Source organism: Manis pentadactyla, chromosome 4, assembly GCF_030020395.1.
Source record: "Manis pentadactyla isolate mManPen7 chromosome 4, mManPen7.hap1, whole genome shotgun sequence".
NCBI classification, from domain to species: domain Eukaryota; kingdom Metazoa; phylum Chordata; class Mammalia; order Pholidota; family Manidae; genus Manis; species Manis pentadactyla.
The window spans coordinates 164,730,468-164,753,658 of record NC_080022.1 but is presented as its reverse complement, the minus strand read 5'-3'; the positions used below and the strand labels follow the sequence as shown (position 1 = coordinate 164,753,658).

The following is a 23,191-nucleotide window of genomic DNA, read 5'->3' as shown; positions in this document are numbered from 1 at the left end:
TAGCGTTCCCATATACCCCCGCCACCCCCCCGACACATCCTCCCCAACTACCTACTCCACACCAGAGTTATATATTTGGTACAATCAGTGAACTACACTGACACAGCATTATCACCCAAAGTCTCTTAAGTTTACATTAGGATTCATTCTTGGTGTTGAATATTCTGCAGAACTGACAAATGTATACTGACATGCATCTACCATTATAGTTTCATACAGAATAGTTTCACTGCCTTAAAAACTCTCAGTGCTCCACCTACCTTAATCTTGGCAACCACTTACCTTTTGCTATCTCCACAGTTGGCCTTTCTCAGAATGCATACAGTTGGAATCAAACAGTATGTAGCCTTTTCAGATTGGCTTTTTTCACTTAGTAATATGAATTTGAGGTTCCTCCATGTCTTTTCATGGCTTGAGAGCTCATTTCTTTTTAGTGCTGAATAACTTTACACTGTATGGATGTACCACAGTTTATTCCTAGCTGTTATTTTCCTAAGATCTACAGTCTTAAAGTTACAAGTCTTATATGTTCACCACTTCTATTAAGCACAAAAGTTAATTTTCTTAATTCAGAAAAAGTGGCATGTCCAGTTAGTATTGTTGCATATTACAGAACCAAATGCTGACAGATGATTTCCATCTGTATGCTTAACATACATATATGTGTGTTAATAAATATATGACCAGTATGCTTAAACCTAGTACTCTTAACTTTTTATAAATATATTTTTATATAAATATATTTTACTTTTTATGTAAGTATATTTAACACAACCGATTTTATTTTCTCAGGCAGCAAAAGATCCAGACTAAAGGTAAAACACATTCATGTAAAAATACAAGTTGACAACACTGATGGACCTGCAATTTACGGCAACCTATACTTTTTGTTAGAATGATGCATCATTATTGCATTCCATTTTATCTCTCACATATAACTTACTTTTTAAAACCCAAATGGTATCTTTGACCACTTAAAAATAAATGTTTTTCAAAATTTCACAAATACAACCACTACCCTAACAAAACTGAAAAGTGTTAAGTGGTATCATTCACAAAAAGACAAAACTAAAATTGACTATTCTTCCACCTATTTATCTTTAAGATAGAAACAGAAAACTCTCTATAGTTAGACCATTTTCCATTCTATTTGCCTCCAAATATTCCCTTTTAGTGTCATATGTTTTAAATTTAATTACAATAGGCTGGCAATGCAGAAAGACATGGAAATAAGCAGAGGAACACCTGAACATCTGAAAACTAACAAAAACAAATGACTAGTAATATAACTTTGTATAAGGCATTTTGTGAGACAATGTACTATTATATTAAAGCAAGATATAATAATATAAAGTTTATTCTTTTTCATATCCATTTTCACTATTTTACACCCCTAGAGAAGATAATTTTACCTTATGGTGTATTACAGTATGATAAAATTATCTGCTAACTTGAGAGTGTTATCTCATGAGAGTACAAAATAAAATTTGAAACAACTATATTTAAGAAATATTTCCTACCCTTATTATAGAGCTAGATGTTTGTACTATTTAGTCAAGTCCAGAGGTCTTTCCTAGGATAAGACACTTCATTTGCTCATGAAGTCTGGGTGGCACAAAATGTCTCTCCAAAAATTTTAATGTATTCTTCATTCCCACTGTTAATTTTCCTTGGGGAAGAAAAAAATCTGTCGCCATAAACATATTTATCTTGTTAGCAAAACCTAACCAATGAATCAGAAATTGACTTCCATCTGAAAAGGAAGTTTCAACACCTTTATCTTTACTACCTTCTTAAAACACTTAATATTTTTTTGTTCATGTGATCTAAGGGACTATGTTAAGTAATCATCCCTGGGTGTACCTGGTAATTCATTGGTCATAGCTATTAAAACATTCTATCCACCCCAAATTTTAAAATAAAAGTAGGCAAATTATCTTACGGTTAAAATATCTTCCTACATAAGATTTGAATTGGTAGAAATGACAATCACATCCTCTAGTATAAGTATTATCCAATTCCATCCTCCTTTCTACTCTATGAATAAATTATAGCCTATTCACCAGAGTCACTGAAGGCCCTTAAATGACTTCTTTCTCTAGCTCATTAAAATGAAACAGGTTTGTTATTTTGTATAGTTATATGCAGATGTATCATTGATAACTAATTATACAAATTAAAACAAGAATATTTTACCTATTACTAACAGACAACCATAGCATTGCAAAGATGGTTCAAATATTCTTATTTATTTTCCCATTTACGAACTTAGAACTAAACAAGACAAGATGCCACTGAGAAAACCAAAGGATATCTTCCCAAAGTGGTTGTTCATTATGTTCAACTCTGTAAAACTATATACGCTTTCAGGCAGCCAATTTAGAGTTTGGGATGTTTCTAGTTCTGAGACTAGCTGTATATACAGGTAATTAAAGGGGAGTGGGGTTGGAGGAGGGAGTGGTCACAAAATGTAATATACCCATATAATGGAATGCTACTCTGCTCTAAAAAGGAGTAAGTACTGATATATGCTGCAACATGGATGAATCTTACGCTAAGTGAAAGAGCCAGTCAGAAAAGACCATGTATTATAAAATTCAATTTCTATGAAATGTCCAGAATAGGGAAATCTATAGAGACAGAAAATAAATTAGTGGTTGCCAGGAGGTAGGGGGAAGTAGGAAATGAGAAATGAGTGCTGACAGGTATGGGGTTTCTTTTTGGAATAATGAAAATGTTCTGGAATTAGATAGTGGTGGTGGTTGCATGACCTTGTGAGTATACTAAAATCCACTTAATTGTACACTCTAAAATGGTGGTTTTATGGCATGTCAATTATATTTTGGAGGGAGGAGTGTCATTCAAAACCTATCCCCTAACACAAGCATCAGAAAATTACATCTTAAATGTAATAATAACCTATTTTTTAAAAGGAAAAGATGGGAGGTCAAAAGATAAGGGAACAAAAAGAAAATATCAAAACTTACTAAATATTTGTTGAATGAATGAATATGCAATGAAGAGTTTTTAAATGGAAATAAAAATTAATCCAGAGCAACCTTGAAGTTATTTAAAATTCAGATTATAAAGAGCACAAATTGTAAATGCTGATTTCATTAAAATTTCCTCATCTTTTCTCTCTCAGATAATTCACAGTAGACAGAATAGGCAGCTGGTTAGTAAGCTTTAGGTATATTTACTCCCTTGCTTCAACACTTGAGCAAAATCATATACCATCTACTAAGGTAAAAACTGACCAAAGCAGTTTCCTATTTTTCCTAAGACACATAGCTAGAGTACATATCCCAGACTCTATAGTTAGTTTCTGAGTTACAGCCAATGAAGTAGAAGCAAAAGGTATGTGCACCACTCCTGGGTCTGGCCCAATAAAAACTTTCCACACAAACACCCATTCCCTTTCCCCTTCCTGCAACTTGATGCAGGTGAGTATGACACACTTGGAACTTCAAGCTGAAAAGACCTTCTTTCTCCACAGGAGCTACCCACCTGTTAGAAATTCCATCTTAAACTTTACTTCAACAAGAAATAACATTTGAGTCATTATACATGTTTTTTGTGACCTATTTGCTACAGCAACTAGTTACTTTAATTCATATATTAGCTTATAAACACGGATTAAGTTCTCCAAAAAGGCATTCTAAATGATCAAAAGTACATTACCCCAATGATTATTTTAAAATAGTTTATGTCTTTTTTATTCTGGATGATTTTCTGTTGATTATTTTCTCCAATCTAATACCTCCAGCAGGTGCCTTGACAGGAACTGCCCATGACTTTCTGAATTTCATGTTTTCTTTACCTGTACTGTGATTCTAAATAACAATATTATCTTTTTAGATATTTAAGTTAACCTCCAAGATCATATAATATAAATTCAGAACTTCTCACTCTTTTCTGAAAATACTTAAAACCAGTCAGCACAACATAGTCATTGGATTCCATTTTCTCAAGGCCTAAGTCACATGAGATGTATAGTGTCTAACTAAGAAATACCTTTAAATGCTGGGAAGAGGCATCTCTTCCAAGTCTTGAATGACACTCAATAAAGGGAAAAGAAAAGGGAAGTAGAAGGGAAGGGGAAAGCAGGACAGAAAGGCCCATCTGGGCAGGGACGGTGGACACTCCTGAAAGCCTCCAGTACAGGAAGCTAACCTATGTCTACATCATTGATTAGACCTGAAATGTAGTAAGAGATCATTTCTTGTTTAATACTTCCCATCTGAACCCAAACCTCAAAATTATGTCAGGAAAAAAAAACCTTAAAACTTTATCATTTTATTCATCAAACTAGCCACAGTCTAAGATTAACTAGAAATAAACAAGATTTTGTTCCTTTTTTCCCTATGCCAAAACAACAGGTAACTAATCTGCCTTTTTTTTTTTAACTGCTAATATTCTGGGGAGAAAAAAAATATCAAGGCATCTAAAAAGAAAAAGGGGGGAAAGGACAAGAAAGAGAAGAATCAAAAGACTAAATCAAAATCTTCCCCTTGTAATAGCTAATGGCTCTTTCTATCCATCTTTCCAAATAGCAAGAGGATATGATTAAGGCAGTAAGAGCCACCTGCTCTGCCTGCTCAAAATCAGAGCTTACCTCCTTAGATTGATGGCCTTTGCCAAGTTTGGAACACCTTCCATCTCTGTTGTCTTCTGCCCCATCAGACTGCTGATAGGCCTATGGGGGGAAGAAAGAGAAACAGACCTGCTAGCACGCCATATCCAACTCATTATTTGCCTTCTCAAAAGGAATCATCAGTTCTTACTATTCCTGGAAGGCAGATAATCCAACTATTACTTGGCCTCAGAAGATTGACGTTGGTCTTTCGGAAGCTTTTCTTTGAGCAATTTAGGATCAAAAGTCTTAACAGGTAGCCAAGAATCAAATGCTGACTTGAGATCAAACAAATCTCAGACTACCACATCAAAGCAGTATTAAAACCTCTCCTCTGCCAACTAAATCCTTCACCATGTCTCTAAATTTCAAAAGATTTTTAGACAGATATATATTATTAATCAATGACAGAACATGAAATGCTGAAGTATTCTCATGAATCAATGATCATATCCTTTAAAAAAAGGTAGGAAAACTTAAAAGAATCCCCAGTTGTAAGGTCTGACCTAGTCACTGTCTTGAAGATACTAAGCCATCCACGACAGAAAGCCAACTACTCTACTATCTCAAGTCTCTATGGAGGGAGGGTCCACGCTTTCCCTCAGCACATATTCCTATCTCTCACCTTCATGGACAAGATCATGACCATCTAAAACCAGCAAATTCATTTTCTCTAATCTTCCAAAATCACAGAAAAACAACTTGGTAACTTCCTTACCCATCCTTTCATGTTTAAAAGAGAATTAAATCATTCATCTTTATTCTGTTCTCTAAGCTAAATCACCATAATTCTTTTAACCCTTACTCATAAAATTTTCTATTAAAACTTTAGTTCTAGATGTGAACTGCTATTACAGCTTTAAGTCCTCAACAGACAACACCAACTACAGAAATGAAAGTGTCCAAATACAGATACTAAAACATAGAAGAGATCTGAAGAGGACATAGGCTGTTACCTAATGAAGCAGAAGTAATACAACGTTAGCGTTTGCATAGATTATCTTCTGCCTAACTTTCTTCTTTCCGTCTCACATATAGACTCTGAAAAAAGAAACCCTTAAAGTTTATTAAATATGTAGATATTCTTGATATTGCAAAGAATTATATTTGAGTTGAATGGACTAGAACTTTAACTTTCTGTATAGTGAATTTCATTTTGCCATTTTAAAAAATCATGACTTATGAATCTAAAACTGTTAAAACTGTCTTATTTAAAAATATGCTTCCAATGAAAATATAATCAGTTATCTACTTAATTCTAAAAATAATGTACAAGAATTAACAAGATAAAATTAAAACTTAAAAAGCTACCTATTAAAGTATTATCCAATTTTTCAGAATATTAACATTCATTGCCACTTCTAAAGCACAACAAAGGGGCTGACAGAGCTTTTTACTGCCCTGAAGGTATTTTTTTTAAGTGATTTAAAAAACAGTGACAAAATATTCAGGCCCTTTCAACTGTTAACTATGGTATGAAACTATACCTGGTAATTTCAAAATGGTTTATTTTTCTTCTGTGTTATGAAAATTCTCAATTTATCAACCACATCACTGACACTTTGCCTGTAAATAATCACCAAATTTGAAGTTTGTTTTAAGACATTTATTCCTTTAAAATAAAACTAAGTTAATGATTATACTACCATACTTTCCATCTAGTGGTATGCTAACTTTTATGACCAAAAAGTAAGAAGTATTTTCCTTCCAATGATTCAAGGTAAAGACTTGGAGGTATTAGATGACAATCTTGATACCAAACTTAAAAAGCAAATGAATGTTATATGGAGGATGGAAAGGGTAGAAGGGTCAGAGTATAAGGTTCTACCACAAATGTCATTAAGTTCATTTAATTTTTAAAAATGGATTTTTATTCAAAGGAAGGAAGGGCAGAATCAGAAAAGAATCTTTAAGTAGCTTAATATTACTGTCAACAAAATCTGCCATCTTCCGCACAATTCAAGGGAAAAGTCATCTATTACAAACTCAAGGAAAGCGGACTGAAGACAACAGAATTTTCCCAAGAGAAAATCCAATAGCAAGTGGTTCTGTATCAGCTCTTCATGCTGTTATAAAAAATGATTCAAATTCATAAGTTATGGTAAACAAAATGAAATATGCTACTAAACTTTACTTCTCTAATTCTATTCATATTAAAAACTGACTAAACAAATTATATACCAAGAAAGATTAATATGTTCATATTCCTTGTCCACTTCCTTAAATATGTTCTAAGAAAATTATCAAAAGGGAGAAAAATCTGTAAGTGTGAAAAATACCCACTGCATTATGATTCACGACATTGGAAAAAAATGTCCAAACAGCCAGCAGAATAAATTTTTGGGTTTTTTAAAATTTACCTTTATTTTTACCCTGATTCACTTCATTCCACAGAGGATCTGAGATAGCTTATAAGAATATATTGTAACAATTATTATATATATGTATAAAATGTGATCAAGGAAGACAATTTAAATATGCCAACCAGGTAAGGCCCAAACCAGTCATTCTAAGTTTTTTTGCGTTTCTGAGTAGCCAAGGTAAAGAAACAAAATGGTCATTAAATGACTTGGAGAAAAAGAGAAAGCATAGTTCCTCAAGGAAAATAAGAATTGTTAATAGATGGCACAGCTTCTAGATGATAGATGTAGGCAGATATTTAAGAAAATATTTAAGAAAATAATTATAGGGGGATAAAGGGGCACAAAAATTGTCAATCATAATATAAATTGCTCACGGGGGTAGTAGTACAGCATGGAGAACACAGTCAATGATTCTGTAACATCTTCCTATGTTGATAGATAATAATTGCACTAGAGGGGGTGGGGATTTAATAATATGGATAACTGTTGAACCACTGTTCTATATTTGATAAAATTGCATATCAATGATACTTCAAAAAATAATAAAGATTATACAAGGAAAATATTTTTGATAATGTTAAGAAAAAGATACAAAATTATATGTATACTCTATCTACAATGATATGAAAACATGGTATATATTGAAAAAAGACTAAAAGGTCATAAACAACTCTCCCCCCAACAAAACTATGATTCCTTTGATTGCAATTAACACACCATATTCTTCTGGTATGGTAGAAGAATACGTAGGATGAATGCTAGGCATATAGTAGTAATTTAGTATTTTTAACTGTATTAAAGTATCTATGTACTTGACTCATTCAAGATAATATTTAGCTTACAAGAGAGAATTACTCAATACACAACAGAACTAATAAATAAAAATATTTTCTGACAAAGAAGCCATTACTGACACACCATAGCAAGGTTAACTGTAGACTCCTTACATAACTGAAAGGCACCAATACGCCTTTCTCAGTCCACAACTTCCTTATTCCATTCCACATATACTTAAGAGTCTTTCTTAAGTTTCACAAAATGTTAACTACCAAGGATGTTATTGTTACCCCCAGATAAGAAATAACATACAGCATTGTTGAAATCCTTTATTCATGTTGGAAAAACCAAAAACATGTCTTAGGTAGTCAAATTTTGAAGGGAGCAACAAGAAATCTTCAAAATCAAACATGACCACAAAATTGTAACAATATTTTCATAGATACAACTTCTCCCATTGTGAAATCATACCACAACCTGACATATTTCCCATTATCAAAAGCTGTAAAGTGTATCCTTTAATTCAGTTTCAAGTCTCTGACATTATCTTGCCTCTCAAATAGCAAGTTAACTACATCCAAAATTTCCCATTTTAAAGGAAGTAGTTTACAAAGCAGAACTTGGACTTCTACTGTGGCTACTTTTTAAAATGGATATGTGCCATAAAACATGTCAATCAGAGCTAAGTCTCTTAAAATAAGAGACAGTAAAGTACTATACAATTAAAAAATGGAAATTAGACAAGATACTATCATATAGCACTCAAAAAAGAGCACAAACAGAAAAAATTATATCTATCCTTCTATAGGTATCATAATCAAATAATTTCTGTGGCCTTAGGTGCTTATTTAAAAACAGATGTTATGAACACTTAAAATATTTAGTAAGTTAAAAAAACAAAAGCAACAACAAATGTTAGGTCATAACAACAATTTAAAAAATACTCATTAAAGAAAGGGGAACCCTCCTACACTGCTGGTGGGAATGTAAGCTAGTTCAACCACTGTGGAAAGCAATATGGAGGTTCCTCAAAAAACTAGAAATAGAAATACCATTTGACCCAGGAATCCCACTCCTTGGAATTTACCCAAAGACTTTAACTTCTCAGACTCAAAAAGACATATGCACTCCTATGTTTATTGCAGCACTATTTACAATAGCCAAGAAATGGAAGCAACCTAAGTGTCCATCAGTAGATGAATGGATAAAGAAGAGGTAGAACATATACACAATGGAATACTATTCATCCATAAGAAACAAACAAATCCTACCATTTGCAACAACATGGATGGAGCTGGAGGATATTATGCTCAGCGAAATAAGCCAAGCAGAGAAAGACAAGTGCCAAATGATTTCCCTCATTTGTGGAGTATAACAATGAAGCAAAACTGAAGGAACAAAATAGGAGTAGACTCACAGACTCCAAGGGACTAGTGGTTACCAAAGGGGAGGCATGGGGGAGGGTGGGGGAGGAGGGAGGGAGAGGGTATTAAGGAGTATTATGTTTAGTACACATAGTGTTGAGGGGTCACGGGAAAAACAGTGTAGCACAGAGAAGGCAAACAGTGAATTTAAGGCATCTTACTACACTAATGGACAGTGACCACATTGGGGTATGGGTGGGGACCTGATAATATGGGTAAATGTAGTAACCATATTGTTTTTTCATGTGAAACCTTCATAAGAGTGCATGTCAATAATACCTTAATAAAAAAATTTTAAAAACTCATTAAAAAACAAAATTAATAGAATTATTATTAAATTATCTGGATATTCTGTTTCAAGTATAGAAAAAGAACAAATATACTCTGACATACATCCATTTACATTTGTTTTCATTAAAATATATATATATACTCCCAGTTCTGGTTTTTCAAAAGAATAGGGCACTGATGATCCTTAAAATTACCACCTACCACCACTTTCTTAAAAAATAAGGGGCTTTTCAGAACAAAAAGGCATCCTACAGTATGGGAGAATATATTTGTAAATGACATATCCAACAAGGGGTTAACATTCAAAATATATAAAGAACTCACATGCCTTAACACCCAGAAAGCAAATAACCCGATTAAAAAAATGAGCAGAGGATATGAACCGACGCTTCTCCAAAGAAGAAATTCAGATGGCCAACAGGCAAATGAAAAGATGCTCCACATCACTAATTATCAGGGAAATGCAAATTAAAACCACAATGAGATATTACCTCACACCAGTTAGGATGGCCAACACAGAAAAGACTAGGAACAACAAATGTTGGCAAGGTTGTGGAGAAAGGGGAACCCTCCTACACTGCTGGTGGGAATGTAAATTAGTTAAACCATTGCGGAAAGCAATATGGAGGTTCCTCAAAAAACTAAAAATAGAAATACCATTTGACCCAGAAATTTCACTCCTAGGAATTTACCCTAAGAATGTAGGATCCCAGTTTCAAAAAGACATATGCACCCTTATGTTTATTGCAGCACTATTTACAATAGCCAAGAAATGGAAGCAACCTAAGTGTCCATCAGTAGATGAATGGATAAAGAAGATGTGGTACATATATACACAATGGAATATTATTCAGTCATAAGAAAACAAATCCTACCATTTGCAACAACATGGATGGAGCTAGAGGGTATTATGCTCAGTGAAATAAGCCAGGTAGAGAAAGACAAGTACCAAATGATTTCACTCATCTGTGGAGTATAAGAACAAAGAAAAATGGTCAATTTTGATTAACCACAGTTTTAAGTTCTTTAACTATTTAGACACCAAACTTTATTTCAAAATGGTATAGCAAACTCCCCAAAGGAGAAATTCCTGGTAGGTCAGTATATTTAATAACAAAACTAAAATTTTCAGATCAAATTTCGCTTAAGACTATATCCATTACTTAGTGAATAATTTCCTCAACTCTTCCCTAGAGAATTATCAGTCATTTTTAAACGATACCTTATTCTTTAAAATTACTTTGTATTAAGATGGAAAACATAGTAATGAGTACATCTGAGAAAGGAATGAGAGGGTGGATACCATAGAACATGTCAATTCCAAAAAGAACTGGATATGACTTACTTGACTGGATGACAAATCTTAATTAAGAGACTACTGTATTTTGTTACATTTACTAGAAAGGAACAGGAAGCAGGATTTTTAAGTTTAGTAAAGAGGGATAAAGTGTATGTGAAAAAAATTAGTAATTCATTTATTTATTTTTTTGGAAAAAGCAGTAGAATCTCCTTTGAATGTATGAGATGTTTTAAGGTACTTTGATATCAAAAATGCAATTTTGAATACAAGTAATTTTTTCTTTAATATTTCCCTTATCATAGAATCAATTACCTAATACATCAAAGGACTCTGCCAAGGAGTTCCTTTCTAAATCAAAAGAAAATTTCCTTATCGAAAATTTGGTGCTCTTCAGAAATCAAGAGAAAAATTTAATAGGTAGAACAATGAGAGGTTGGTTTTGTCAACAGTATCTTTAGTGTTCATCTCTAAAACGATATAATCCCTGATATGAAAACACAATCAAGTTAGGATTAAAATATCATCTCCAAAACTAATTTTTCTTTTTCTTTGAATAGGGAATGCCCAATTCTTGAAATGTACCAAAACCTTGCAACTGCTACAAGACTGTTTCCATAGATGAGTGATACTCATAGTAATGTGACTCCAGTAATATATTTGTTAGCGTATATATTGAGGAGTCCATCATACAGGACCTCAAGATTGCTACAGTTGCACACAGAAGAAGTCACTCAATGGGCTCAATTAACAAAGGAAGGCTACAGGACTCTAGTTATCTACAAGCCTAAAGGTATAAAGATGAGACACATGGCCCATTTTGTTGCACTCGAGTTGGCTTCTGTTACCAAGCATCCACTGGTTCCCATCTATGACATCTACTTAATAGCCATGGGATTTCTCGTTGAATTCTACAATGCTTGAACTCCAGATTGACCAGTGATCTAGGTTTAGCTCAAGTAAGTTCTTTCAGAGAACTCGAGGGAACAGTCAGTTAACATGCACACTCTGAAGCCTGGTAATGAATGTTTTCCATCGTTAATGTCAGTCCCTTAAGAGCAGGTGTCACTATGTATCTCTAACGGGTGTTGTAGGAAGAATAACTACTGGCCAGCTCTTGTTTCCTAGGATTCTGAAAGTTTGCAATGCTGGGAGGGAAAACTGGAGAGCTATGCCTGAATTAAACATAAGAACAGGCCATGAAGTCATCCTGCCCAAAGCAGTTTACAGATTCAATGCAATCACTATCAAAATACCAACAGCATTTTTCAATGAACTAGCACAAATAGTTCTAAAATTCATATGGAACCACAGAAGACCCCAAATAGCCAAAACAATCTTCAAAAAGAAGAACAAAGCTGGGGGGATTATACCCCCTGACTTCAAGATCTACTGCAAAGCTACAGTAATCAAAACACTATGGTACTGGTACAAGAACAGACCCATAGAACAATGGACCAGAATAGAGAGCCCAGATATAAACCCAAACATATATGGCCAGTTAATATACAATAAAGGAGCCATGGGTATACAATGGGGAAATGACACTCTTCAATAACCAGTGTTGGAAAAACTGGATAGCTATATGCAAGACAATGAAACTGGATTACTGTCTAACTCCACACACAAAAGTAAACCTGAAATGGATCAAAGACCTTAATGTAATACATGAAACCATAAAACTCTTGTAAGAAAACACAGGCAAAAATCTCTTGAACATAAGTATGAGCAATTTTTTCCTGGACACATCTCCCTGGGCAAGGGAAACAATATCAAAAATCAACAAGTGGGACTATATCAAACTAAAAAGCTCTGTACAGCAAAGGACATCAACAGAACAGAAAGGCAACCTACAGCATGAGAGAATATATTTGTAAATGATTTATCCAATAAGGAGTTAACATCCAAAATACATACAGAACTCATATGCCTTAACACCAAAAAAAGAGAAATAACCCAATTTAAAAATGGACGGAGGGCATGAGCAGATATTTCTCAAAAGAAATACAGATGGCCAACAGGCACATGAAAAGACACTCCACATTGCTAATCATCAGGGAAATGCAAATCAAAACCTCAATGAGATTATCACCTCACACCAGTAAGAATGGCCTCTATCCAAAAGACAAAAAAATAACAAGTGTCGGTGAGGATGTGCAAAAATGGGAACAGTCTTGCACTGTTGGTGGAAATATAAATTGGGCAACAGCTGTGGAAAGCAGTATGAAAGTTCCTCAAAAAATGAAAAATAGAAATATCATTCAACCCAGTAACTCCACTTTAGAAATTTACCTGAAGAAAACAAAATCCCTGATTTGAACAGATATATGCACCCCTATGTTTACTGCTACATTATTTACAATAGCCAAGATATGGAAGGAACCTAAGTGTCCATCAGTAGATGAATAAAGAAGATGTGGTACATATACACAATGGAATATTACTGAGCCATAGAAAGAAAAGAAATCCTGCCATTTGCAACAACATGGATGGATCTAGAGGGTATTGCGCTCAGTGAAATAAACCAGTAAGAGAAAGACAAATACCATATGATTTCACTTATCTGTGGAATATAAATAGAAAGCAAAACAGAAAGAACAAAACAGCAGTAGACTCACAGACACTAAGAAGTTTACAATGGGGGGTCAGTTGGGGTGAGTGGTTGGGGAAGGTGAGGCAGATAAAGGGGCGCAAAAATTCTCAATCATAATATAGCTTGATCACAGGGACAGTAGTACAGCATGGAGAATATAGCCAATGGTTCTGTAACATCTTCCTATGTTGACAGATAGCTATATTAGTAGGGTGAGGATTTAATAATTTGGGCAACTGTTGAATCACTGCTGTATACTTGAAACTAAAACAAGACTGTATACCAATAAAGTAAGTAAAAATAAAAATAAAAATAAAATAAAGGATTGTGGAAGGCACTTTGGAATTAGGTCACAGGCCACACCCCACCCCTCTATGCTTGTCAGAGCCAGAAGGAAATCCAATAACCTTCTGCAGCAATAAACTTGACATATTTATTAATTAGCCTCTATCATTTAAATTTTAAGTGCATAGGAAATAAACACGTTTAAAAACTCCTTTTTTTTACAACTATGTACACTTTTACATTTAGTCTTGTGTAGAGGGCTTTTAGTATTATTATTTTTTGAACTATTATAGTATTTTCCTTCATCTCTGCCACAGGGAATTAACACTGATGGAATTTAGACACATTTTTTTTCCTTTTTCTCTAACCAGAAGCTTGGAAGAACAAAAGGAAAAAAAAACAAAAAATCTGTTATACATGATAAAGTTGTCAAGAAATGTCTTATTTCTAGAAAAGAAACTTGTCATCTGTTGAGCTTTTAAAACAATTACTCAACTACCTGTATTTACTAAAGAGACTGTTAAAAGTTCAACAGAAGAAACACCACAAGTCTATTTTCTTGGTTGAAAGACTGAACTAAAGTATCTCAGAACAAGATACCAGGAAAGCAAAGAACACAGTATTCCCCTAAATGCAGTGGTAACCCCAACACTCATAACCAAAAGTAGAGAAACAAGGGGTACAGATATGGACTGGCAACATCCATGGCAGAAAACAATCCAGGTGACCCCATTTTTGCATTTCTCTCTGATCCTGGGAATGGACTGTTCTACCATCCCTTTAAGGTGTGGGTGTCCCCCCATTTTGGGGGGATCAGAGGAGTGCCATTAAAAGCCAAGGAGTAGAAAAAAAATAAAAGAGAAGTGACTAGTGGTTACCATGGGGGAGGGGTTGGGGTAGGTTGGGGTAGGATAAAGGGGCACAAAATTCTCAATCATAATATAAGTTGGTCATGGGGATAGTAGTACAGCATGGAGAATACAGTCAACGATTCTATAACATCTTCCTATGTTGACAGATAAGATAGTGACCACACTAGTGGGGGTAAGGATTTAATAATACAGGTAACTGTTTAACCACTGTGTAGTACACTTGAAACCAATGTGAGATTCTATATCAATGATAGTTAAATAAAAAATAAATTAGGAAAAAAAAAAGAGGCCACAAAGTTTTTCCCTATTTCTTTTTCCAATTTCTACTTAATTAGGTCCACTTTCATTAGTCAAAAAGGGGAATTCATCCTTGGGGTTTGAAACAATAATTATTTTAAAATCAAGAATAAGTGGAATTATATTAAAAAGGAAGTGAAAAATGATATTCTGTTTCCCTAACTGCCCTCAGTTTTCCACTAAAAAGGAATGAAAAAGAGAGTTCAGTAATTTTTTTATACATACTTCAAAGTTAGGGAATTTTTCTTACATTTTTAAATCTCAAAGCAACACAGGAACCAATGGGACTCTGAGTAGTTGATCAAAATTAGAAGAAGCGATCCACATGCACAGAATCCTGCACAATGGATAGAGCATAAGGTTAACTACAAACAAATGCTGAGAACTGAAATGCAGAAGAAAGTCTTAAGATAACTCTGATTTAGTCTTCTCTGTAGCTACGGGTGTAAGGTTGGAGGCACCGGAGGGAGGGGTGAGCACGTCGGACACTGATGACGTGCCAAAGTCCCCGGCTGCTGCCCTCTCCCAACCTGAAAAATGTGCCTTAGGCTAGCCAATCCTCGTGCCACTGTAAATCTAAGCTCTGCCTCCCCTACCTTCTTTAAAAACTCCCCGCCTGTCTGGTTGCGCGCGACTTCCCCAGCCTCTATTAGCACAGACTGGTGAGCCTCACCCGGGACTGCGCTCAAATAAACTGCCTGGCCCTTTGCTGCCTCTCGTCGCCTGCTTTTTTTGGTTAGAATTTATCTTACATTTGGTGCCAAAACCCGGGAAGGAGCTTGAGCACGGGGCCCTGACCGGCCATCGGCAGCCCTGCCCCCTCCTTCCCCGACCCGGGACCTCAGCCTGCTCTCCACTGCGTGGACTATTTTCCGGTGAATCCCTCAGTTTCCCCCAGACTGTTTCCCTTCCTAACCCGTTTTCACCTGGTCCGTTCAAAATTGTAGCTACATCCAGGTTGGGGCATCCGGCCCATCCACTGCGGGCATCTGGCCCACCCCTGGCCCTGCAGTGGGGGAGACGTCCCTCACCCAGGCTCCCAGGACGTCTCCCCCGACTTGGCACACTTGGGACGCTGGGCACTCCTCTCAGCGGGATTAGTTGGGGAGTGGCAAAGACATGGGGAACCAGCCCTCGAAAGCAGAGGCTCAGACCCCGCCACGGTGTCTCATTTCTAATTTGGCTACTCTATATTTGACCCGGGAAGTTCGCAAACAGAAGCTAGTCTTCCTTTGCTCTGAGGCCGGGCCTCAGTATCCCTTGGACAATCAATCTCACTGGCCCCCTGAGGGAACTTTCAATTTTGGCCTCCTCACTGACTTGACTAATTATTGCCACCGGAGCAGAAAGTAGGATGAAATCCCATTGTGCAGGCTTTTTGGACTTTGCACTCCCGCCCAGACCTTTCTGTTAAGTGTTCAACGACTCAGGTCCTCCTGGCCTGATCTCCAGTTAAAGATTGGCAGCCTCTTACTCTGCCCAGTCCTTCTTCCTTTTCAGATCCGCCAGAGAACCTTGGTCTCCCACCTCTCTCAGCTTGCTACCCCCACCCCTCTCCGCCACCATCTTTAAGTTCTTTGTCCTCCCCCGTGTTGCTGCCATCTTAAAGTCCTACATTCTCAACCATGCCATCTTCCTGCTCCTCTCCTCTTCTGGTGACTGCGCCACCCTCTCCACCTCTCCTTCCGCCTTCACCGCCCTCTTCCCCACCGGAACACGCCCCTCCCACCCTCCGGTTCCAGAAGTCATGGACAAGACTCCTCCCAGAAGAGACCTGCCTCCTTTCTTTCCCAACCCTACACCCCTCCCCACACCCACCATTTTGTAAGTGGTTTGGCATGGTTGTTGGGAGTCGGTGAGCTGGGCGTAGCAAGTGAACATCTTAGTGATTGTGTATTGCAGTGTGTGTGCCTGCCTGCAGCCTGAAAATTTTTGTGGTGACCTAAAATCTTAGAGTTTTGTTAAGTTAAGTAGACATATTTTGTGCTTAGAGATTATGTTGTAAAGCACATGGTGTCAGGAATTATAAAGTGTGTTCATAAATTTGTTAATCTAAAGAATGCTAGTGCAATAGTTTACAATAGCTCACTTCTCAGTGTTCACTGAAAATTAAAGTTCCTAATAGTTTTAAGGTCTAATTAAAGCTATTTCAAGAAGAAAACATCTCTACTTGCTAAAAGGATGTATGTTTTAATAAGAGAAAGTATAAAGAATAGAAATTCATTTTGTTGAGGGTAAAAGAAAGTAATTGTTCCAAAGTACAGCTATTTATTTAAAGAGAGAGAACGCAATGTAAAAGGATTTAAAAGTTTGTGGAAGAACTGATATGGTCATGCTATATAAAATTAAAGCAAATGAATCTCAGTATCAAGTACACAGCAAAATTAGAATTTTGTTTTCAGTTAAAAAGACAAAGTTTTCTTAATTGTTAGTCTGTTCTCAATGTTGAAAGATTGCAGAGATCTAATTGTTTTATCAAAACAGTTTCCCATGCTTAAAGTCTCAATGAGTTGTCTGAATATTTAAGATAATAAGATCTTAATATGAAAAAACTAAAAGCTAAGCTTTGCTAATAACTGTGTAACCTTCTGTATTTGCCTTTAAAATCTTTTATTATCATTCTAGTTAAATAGGTAAGTATTGTTTCATAGTAACTTATGATTCTATTTAGACAAATGCCTTAAAAAAAAAAAAAACTTTAACAGCTTCCCAAACTCAAATTCGAAAAGGTGCTTTTACCTCTACTTAACTCTGATATTTTCCAGAGGGCTCCTGGAACATGTCAGAGGAATTTTTTCTCATTAGAGAAAGTACTTAGTCAACTTGGCTTATTTATCTGATATAAAATTACCTGCTAAATTACCTAAAAAGCATGTCAAAGAGAATAATGCTAAACTTTGTTATTGAATGTTCTGTGTTAGAAAAATATCCAAATTTCCTTATGTGAACTGTCTTACAGTAAGCTCTCATCAGATCTTTAACCATTGTCATTTGTAAGTCTTTTGTCATTTATAGTCACTGTTTTATTACTCATAAACTAGTAAAGAACTAGATTTCACCAGAACAAGTATTAGTTACATAAGACATAAATTAAAAAGGCAAAAGAGAGACCCCAGACTCCACTCCTTGACCTGGTAACCATGGCCTTTAAAGTCTTTAATACCTGTGATAAAGAACATGAGAGGAGGACAGTGTCCCAAACCCAAGCCTTCACGGTGGCCCTGCAGCCAGCAGGACAGGAGTCTCATCACACCAAAGACTGGTCCGGAGATTGTGAGCCTCCGGGACCCTGCTTCCGGTGTGGCCAAGAAGACCACTGGGCAAAGAGATGCCCCAACCCGACCAACAAGCCGACTAAACCCTGTCCAGTTTGCGGTAAGAGAAGTCATTGGAAAGTAGACTGCCCAGTTGGGGAAGGTCATCCTTTGGTGACAGAGTCTCGTGGGAGGCAGGCCCCCCTGAGGGACTCCCCTCCGGACCTGCTGAGCCTACTTGAAGACTGAAGATGCCTAAACTCGAACACCCCTGTCACCCTTGCCAAGCCCAGGGCCAAGCTGTGGGTAGCGGGTAAGTCCATCTCTTTTTTAGTAGACACAGAGGCTGCCTACTCTGTTTTACTTTCCTTTCACGGGCATTTACATCCTTCCCAGGTCTCAGTCGTGGGTGTCATGGGAACCCCCTCTAAGCCCCTAGAGACAGGTCTGGTAGCCTACACGTTTGAGAGCCATCCTCTTACCCACTCATTTCTAGTCATCCCGTCCTCTCCCTTCCCTTTGTTAGGGAGAGATTTCCTCTCCAAGCTTGGTGCCTCTATCTCCCTGCCTCATAGTCATCCCCAACCGAGCTCACTCATCATCTTAGCCAATATAAGTTGTAGCCCTGAGCCCTCCACAGACCCTCCTGTACCGTCAACTGGCATTAACCCAATAGTCTGAGACACCGCTACTCCTGTAGTGTCGAGCCATCATGCTCCAGTCCTCATCCACCTCAAAGAGCCATCCTCCTCTCCTTCTAGACCCCAATTTCCTATTTCCCAAGCCCATCGCAAGGGCATCCTACCTATCATTAACCATCTTCTTTCCCAAAGGCTTCTGGTACCAACTAATTCTCCCTGAACACTCCAATCCTTCCAGTCAAGAAGCCATAGGGGGCCTACCAGCTTGTTCAAGACCTGCAGATAATCAACAAAGCTGTAGTCCCTCTTCACCCAGTCGTCCCCAACCCTTATACTCTCTTATCTCAAGTTCCCCTGGACACCTCTCCTACCTACCTTACTTCTCACTCCTAAGAAAGATACCCCCTTGTCCCACCCAATGCTCATCTTTCCATTCTTTTGGCTAGGCTGCCTGCTACGAACAAGCCTCAGTCTGTCTCTCATCGTCCGGACTACAGTACTAGACGGGGCAAAGCCTAGGTGATCATGCTAGATATATCTGTCCTGAGAGACAAAGACAACATATCTGCTAGAACCTCCGGCCACCGATAGAGAGGTCGGACAGTAGAAGTGAACAAGACCATGTGGGTACATCAGTACTTGCCCCTTCCCTCTAAGCCTCCTCTGGCCTCCCACCAGCCTCAACCCTACCTGCACCACCCCTCCTCAGCCAGAAGTAGCCAGATCGAGATGGTGCCCATTATAACCAAAAGGCTGGAATGTAAGGTTGGAGGCACCAGAGGGAGGGGTGAGCACATCGGACACTAATGACGTGCCAAAGTCCCCAGCTGCTGCCCTCTCCCAACCTGAAAAATGTGCCTTAGGCTAGCCAATCCTCGTGCCACTGTAAATCTAAGCTCTGCCTCCCCCTACCTTCTTTAAAAACTCCCCGCCTGTCTGGTTGCGCGCAACTTCCCCAGCCTGTATTAGCACAGACTGGTGAACCTCGCCCAGGATTACGCTCAAATAAATTGCCTGGCCCTTTGTTGCCTCTCGTCACCTGCTTATTTCGGTTAGAATTTATCTTACAATGGGTAACATGTGAAAATGTGAACAAAGGAAGACTAAACCTAGCTCTCAGGTCTCACTCTTGACTCAGGGATGACAATTCCAAGATGTATCTGGAGCCCTAGTGAAACGTCAGGAGGAGCCACTGCACCATTAAGAGCCCACTCTGATGTGTGCTTAGGAGAGGTGTTTCTACTTACTCTGGTCGGCATAGTTTTTTGCTTTGAGTTCAAGTTGTCTTGTTTGAGACTCTAAAGATTCCACTCGTGTCTGTAAATCCTTTTTTTCCTGTTCTTGAGAGTCTTCAAATTCAATGAATTTCTAATAAAGAAAAATATGTTATTTTCATTAAAGAAATGAAATTTTTTAACATTATCAACTCTTGTATTTCTTGGTATAAAGAATCACAATTAGGCATTAAGTACTTAAAAGATCTCAGAATCATGAACTTAGGTTGATTTTTAGTTTTCCTAAAAAATTAAGTTTTAAAAGTTCCAAATACAAAAGGGAAAATTTGACAAGATAATTTGTTTATGAAAGTGCTTCCACTCCATATAATAGGTATTGCAAAGGAAGTACATATATCCTACTCCAAACACATAAAATCCTTTAGTATATTTACATGTTCATCTGAGTACAAGACACAATTTTTCACATAATTTTTACTTAACATGTACAAAAGAGAAAAGTAAAGAATGATGGAATATCAGTAAATATTTCTTAAATAATTATTTGATTAATAGACTAATCTTCCAGATTACCTGAACCATGGAGTTTAAATTCCTAAGAAAAAGAGCATGTACTAGAAATAGTTCCACTAATAAATTTAATCTACTAAAACTGTTCTTGTCAAGGATTATCATTAAATCTAATCATTAAATCTTTGACTTTATCTTAATTGTTATATCACCATCATTTAACAACTGATTACTAATTCCTCCTTAAAACAATTTTTTTCATTTGGTTTCCAGGACTTTTTCTGTTTTCCTTCTATTTCACTGTCTGCTCCTTCTCGGTCTTCTTTGTTGCTTCTTCCTCTTCTTCCCAACTTCTTAACATCAGCAAGTTCAATCCTTGAACAAGTTTTTCTCTTTGTTGTTTAGTCTTAATCCCTGGTGATCTCATCCATTTTCATGGCTTTAAATACTAACTATATGCTGAAAACCTCCAAATTTCTAGCCGAGTCTCTAGCCCAGAACTGAGTTAAAGATTTGCATGTACAACAGCCTAATGGACAAATTCATTTGAATGTCTAATAAACATCCTAACCGTAACATGTTAAAGCTTGCTCCCCCTTATTTTACGTAGCTCATTAAATTACTGTGGTCAACTGTTCAGGCCCAAAACTTTGGAGTCAACTTTGACTCATCTCCTTCTCTAATACCTCATATGCAATCCATCAGCAAATCTATCTTTAGATCTGACCATTTTTCATCATCTCCACCATCTTCCTGGTCTGTACCCACCATTATCTATTGCCTGAGTTAATGCAACAGCAACAGCCTCCTAGCTAGTCTTACTTCCACTCTTGCCCCTCTGTACAATGCAATCTCAACAGAGTAATTAAACCCCTTAAAAAGTAAGTCAGATCAGTTTACTCCTCTGCTCAAAATCCTCTGATGACATTCTTCCAAAGTCCTTACCATAGCCTCCCAAGACCAACACAATCCACCATCTTCTTACTTATTTGACATCATCCTGTACTACTCTTTCTTCCTGTCCCCAGCACCTCCTTCACACTGATCAAGCATCCTTGCAATTCCTCCTACAATCTAAGCATTTGCACCTGCTTCCTACTGCCTGGAATTCTCTTCCTCCAGATATCCAAATGGCTTGCTCCCTCCTTAACATCTTTGATCAAATGTCACCTTCTTACTAAAACTTTCCTTACCCATCATATTTAAAACTGCAGTACCCATCCCTTACTTTCACTTCCTGCTTTTTTTCTCTATAGCACTTACCTCATCTAATATACTATATGTTTTAGTAACTAATTTATCATTTGCCTTGCCTCACTAGAATGTGGGCTCCATGAGGGAAGAGATTTTGTTTGTTTTTGTGTGCTGCTGTTCCCAATACAAAGAATTAATTAATTCATTGAAAAACCTATGTGGTAGACACATGGAATATGACTGCTTAAGTATTACACTATCCTTGCCATCCAAGGGTGTTCACTGGTTACAAATTACACGCAAGAAGATGATATAAATGTTATACTGAAAAGAAAAGCAGCAACTATATAACAGGATGTTGCTATGAAGTATGAGAAAGTTATTTCAACATTTTGCATAGGGATATAAACAAAGACTAAGAATTAATGAGAAAATGTAATTATTTTTTGTCCTGCTTTGAAAATGATGCTCTCTTGGCTGACTGAACTGCTATATCTAGGTAAGTAACCAGAAATTATTTTAGGCTCCATTTGTGCTATGGATAAAGTGCTATCTTAAAGAACATACAGCAGATGTTTACCAAGTTAACACTTAAAATGCTATGCTACTAAACTCCTAACAAAAAATTCTATCACTAACATTGGTGGTTGCCAGGGGCAGGAGCTGGGTGAAGGTGGTCAAAGGGTAAAGACTTCAGTTGTAAGGTAAGTAAGTTCTGTGATTATAATATACAGCACGGTGACTACAGTTAACAGTACTACTGTATTGCATGTTTGAAAGTTGCTAAGGGTAGATTTTTAGAAGTTTTCACCACACACACACACACACACACACACACACACACACAACACACACACAATTTGTAATTACATGAAGTGATGGCTGTATTAACTAACCTTATTGTGGTAATAATTTTTGCAAAGTATACATATATCAAATCATCACACTGTACACCTTAAACTTACACTATGTTGTACATTATGTCAATTGTTTCTCAATAAAGCTGAAAGAAAACCTACAAACTGTTAAGTCTGGGGAAAGGAAATCCTGGAACACAATACCTCTAAAAACCGAAATTAGTCAAAGGGAGAAATAAAGTTAAAAATCCATTTATTGCTTACAAACTGCAGTTTGGGGCCTTCTCACATTCCTGCTCCAGCAGCAGCAAAACTGGTGTTCCCCTTCACCTCTCAGATACAGATAAGCCCTCTGTTACCCAGGTAATTACCATTGATATGGAGATGAACTTCTCTCCACCCCTGAGGAATGATGCAAATGCACTGAAGTCATATTTCTCTCCACCCTTGAGCTCCTATTGATATTCATATGTACTAAAGCCAGGTGAGATATTCTGGGAATATTACAATATTACCCACAAAACTTTACCACTATTCAGCCTATTCAGAAGTCCTTTCTGACTGATAGAGGAAACATCATGGACACACAGCTGCATGTCTGGTCCTAGAGACCCAGTTTGGCTAGAGAGAAGCATGAATAATCCATAACTTTAGTGGTCACTACTATA

General features: G+C 36.9%; 2 protein-coding genes across 3 annotated transcripts in view; one reads left to right on the top strand and one right to left on the bottom strand.

Moving 5' to 3' along the window:
• The window catches only part of LOC118909354 (nucleoside diphosphate kinase B), a 181,318-nt gene that overhangs the window by 93,468 nt on the left and 64,659 nt on the right, over positions 1-23,191 (top strand). The window lies entirely within an intron of this gene.
• The window catches only part of SPAG9 (sperm associated antigen 9), a 164,816-nt gene that overhangs the window by 107,770 nt on the left and 33,855 nt on the right, over positions 1-23,191 (bottom strand). For both annotated transcript variants that reach the window (XM_036879567.2, XM_036879570.2), the window contains exon 2: positions 19,975-20,095. In XM_036879567.2, coding sequence (XP_036735462.2) covers positions 19,975-20,095 — 121 coding nt within the window. The remainder of the gene's footprint in view (positions 1-19,974; positions 20,096-23,191) is intronic.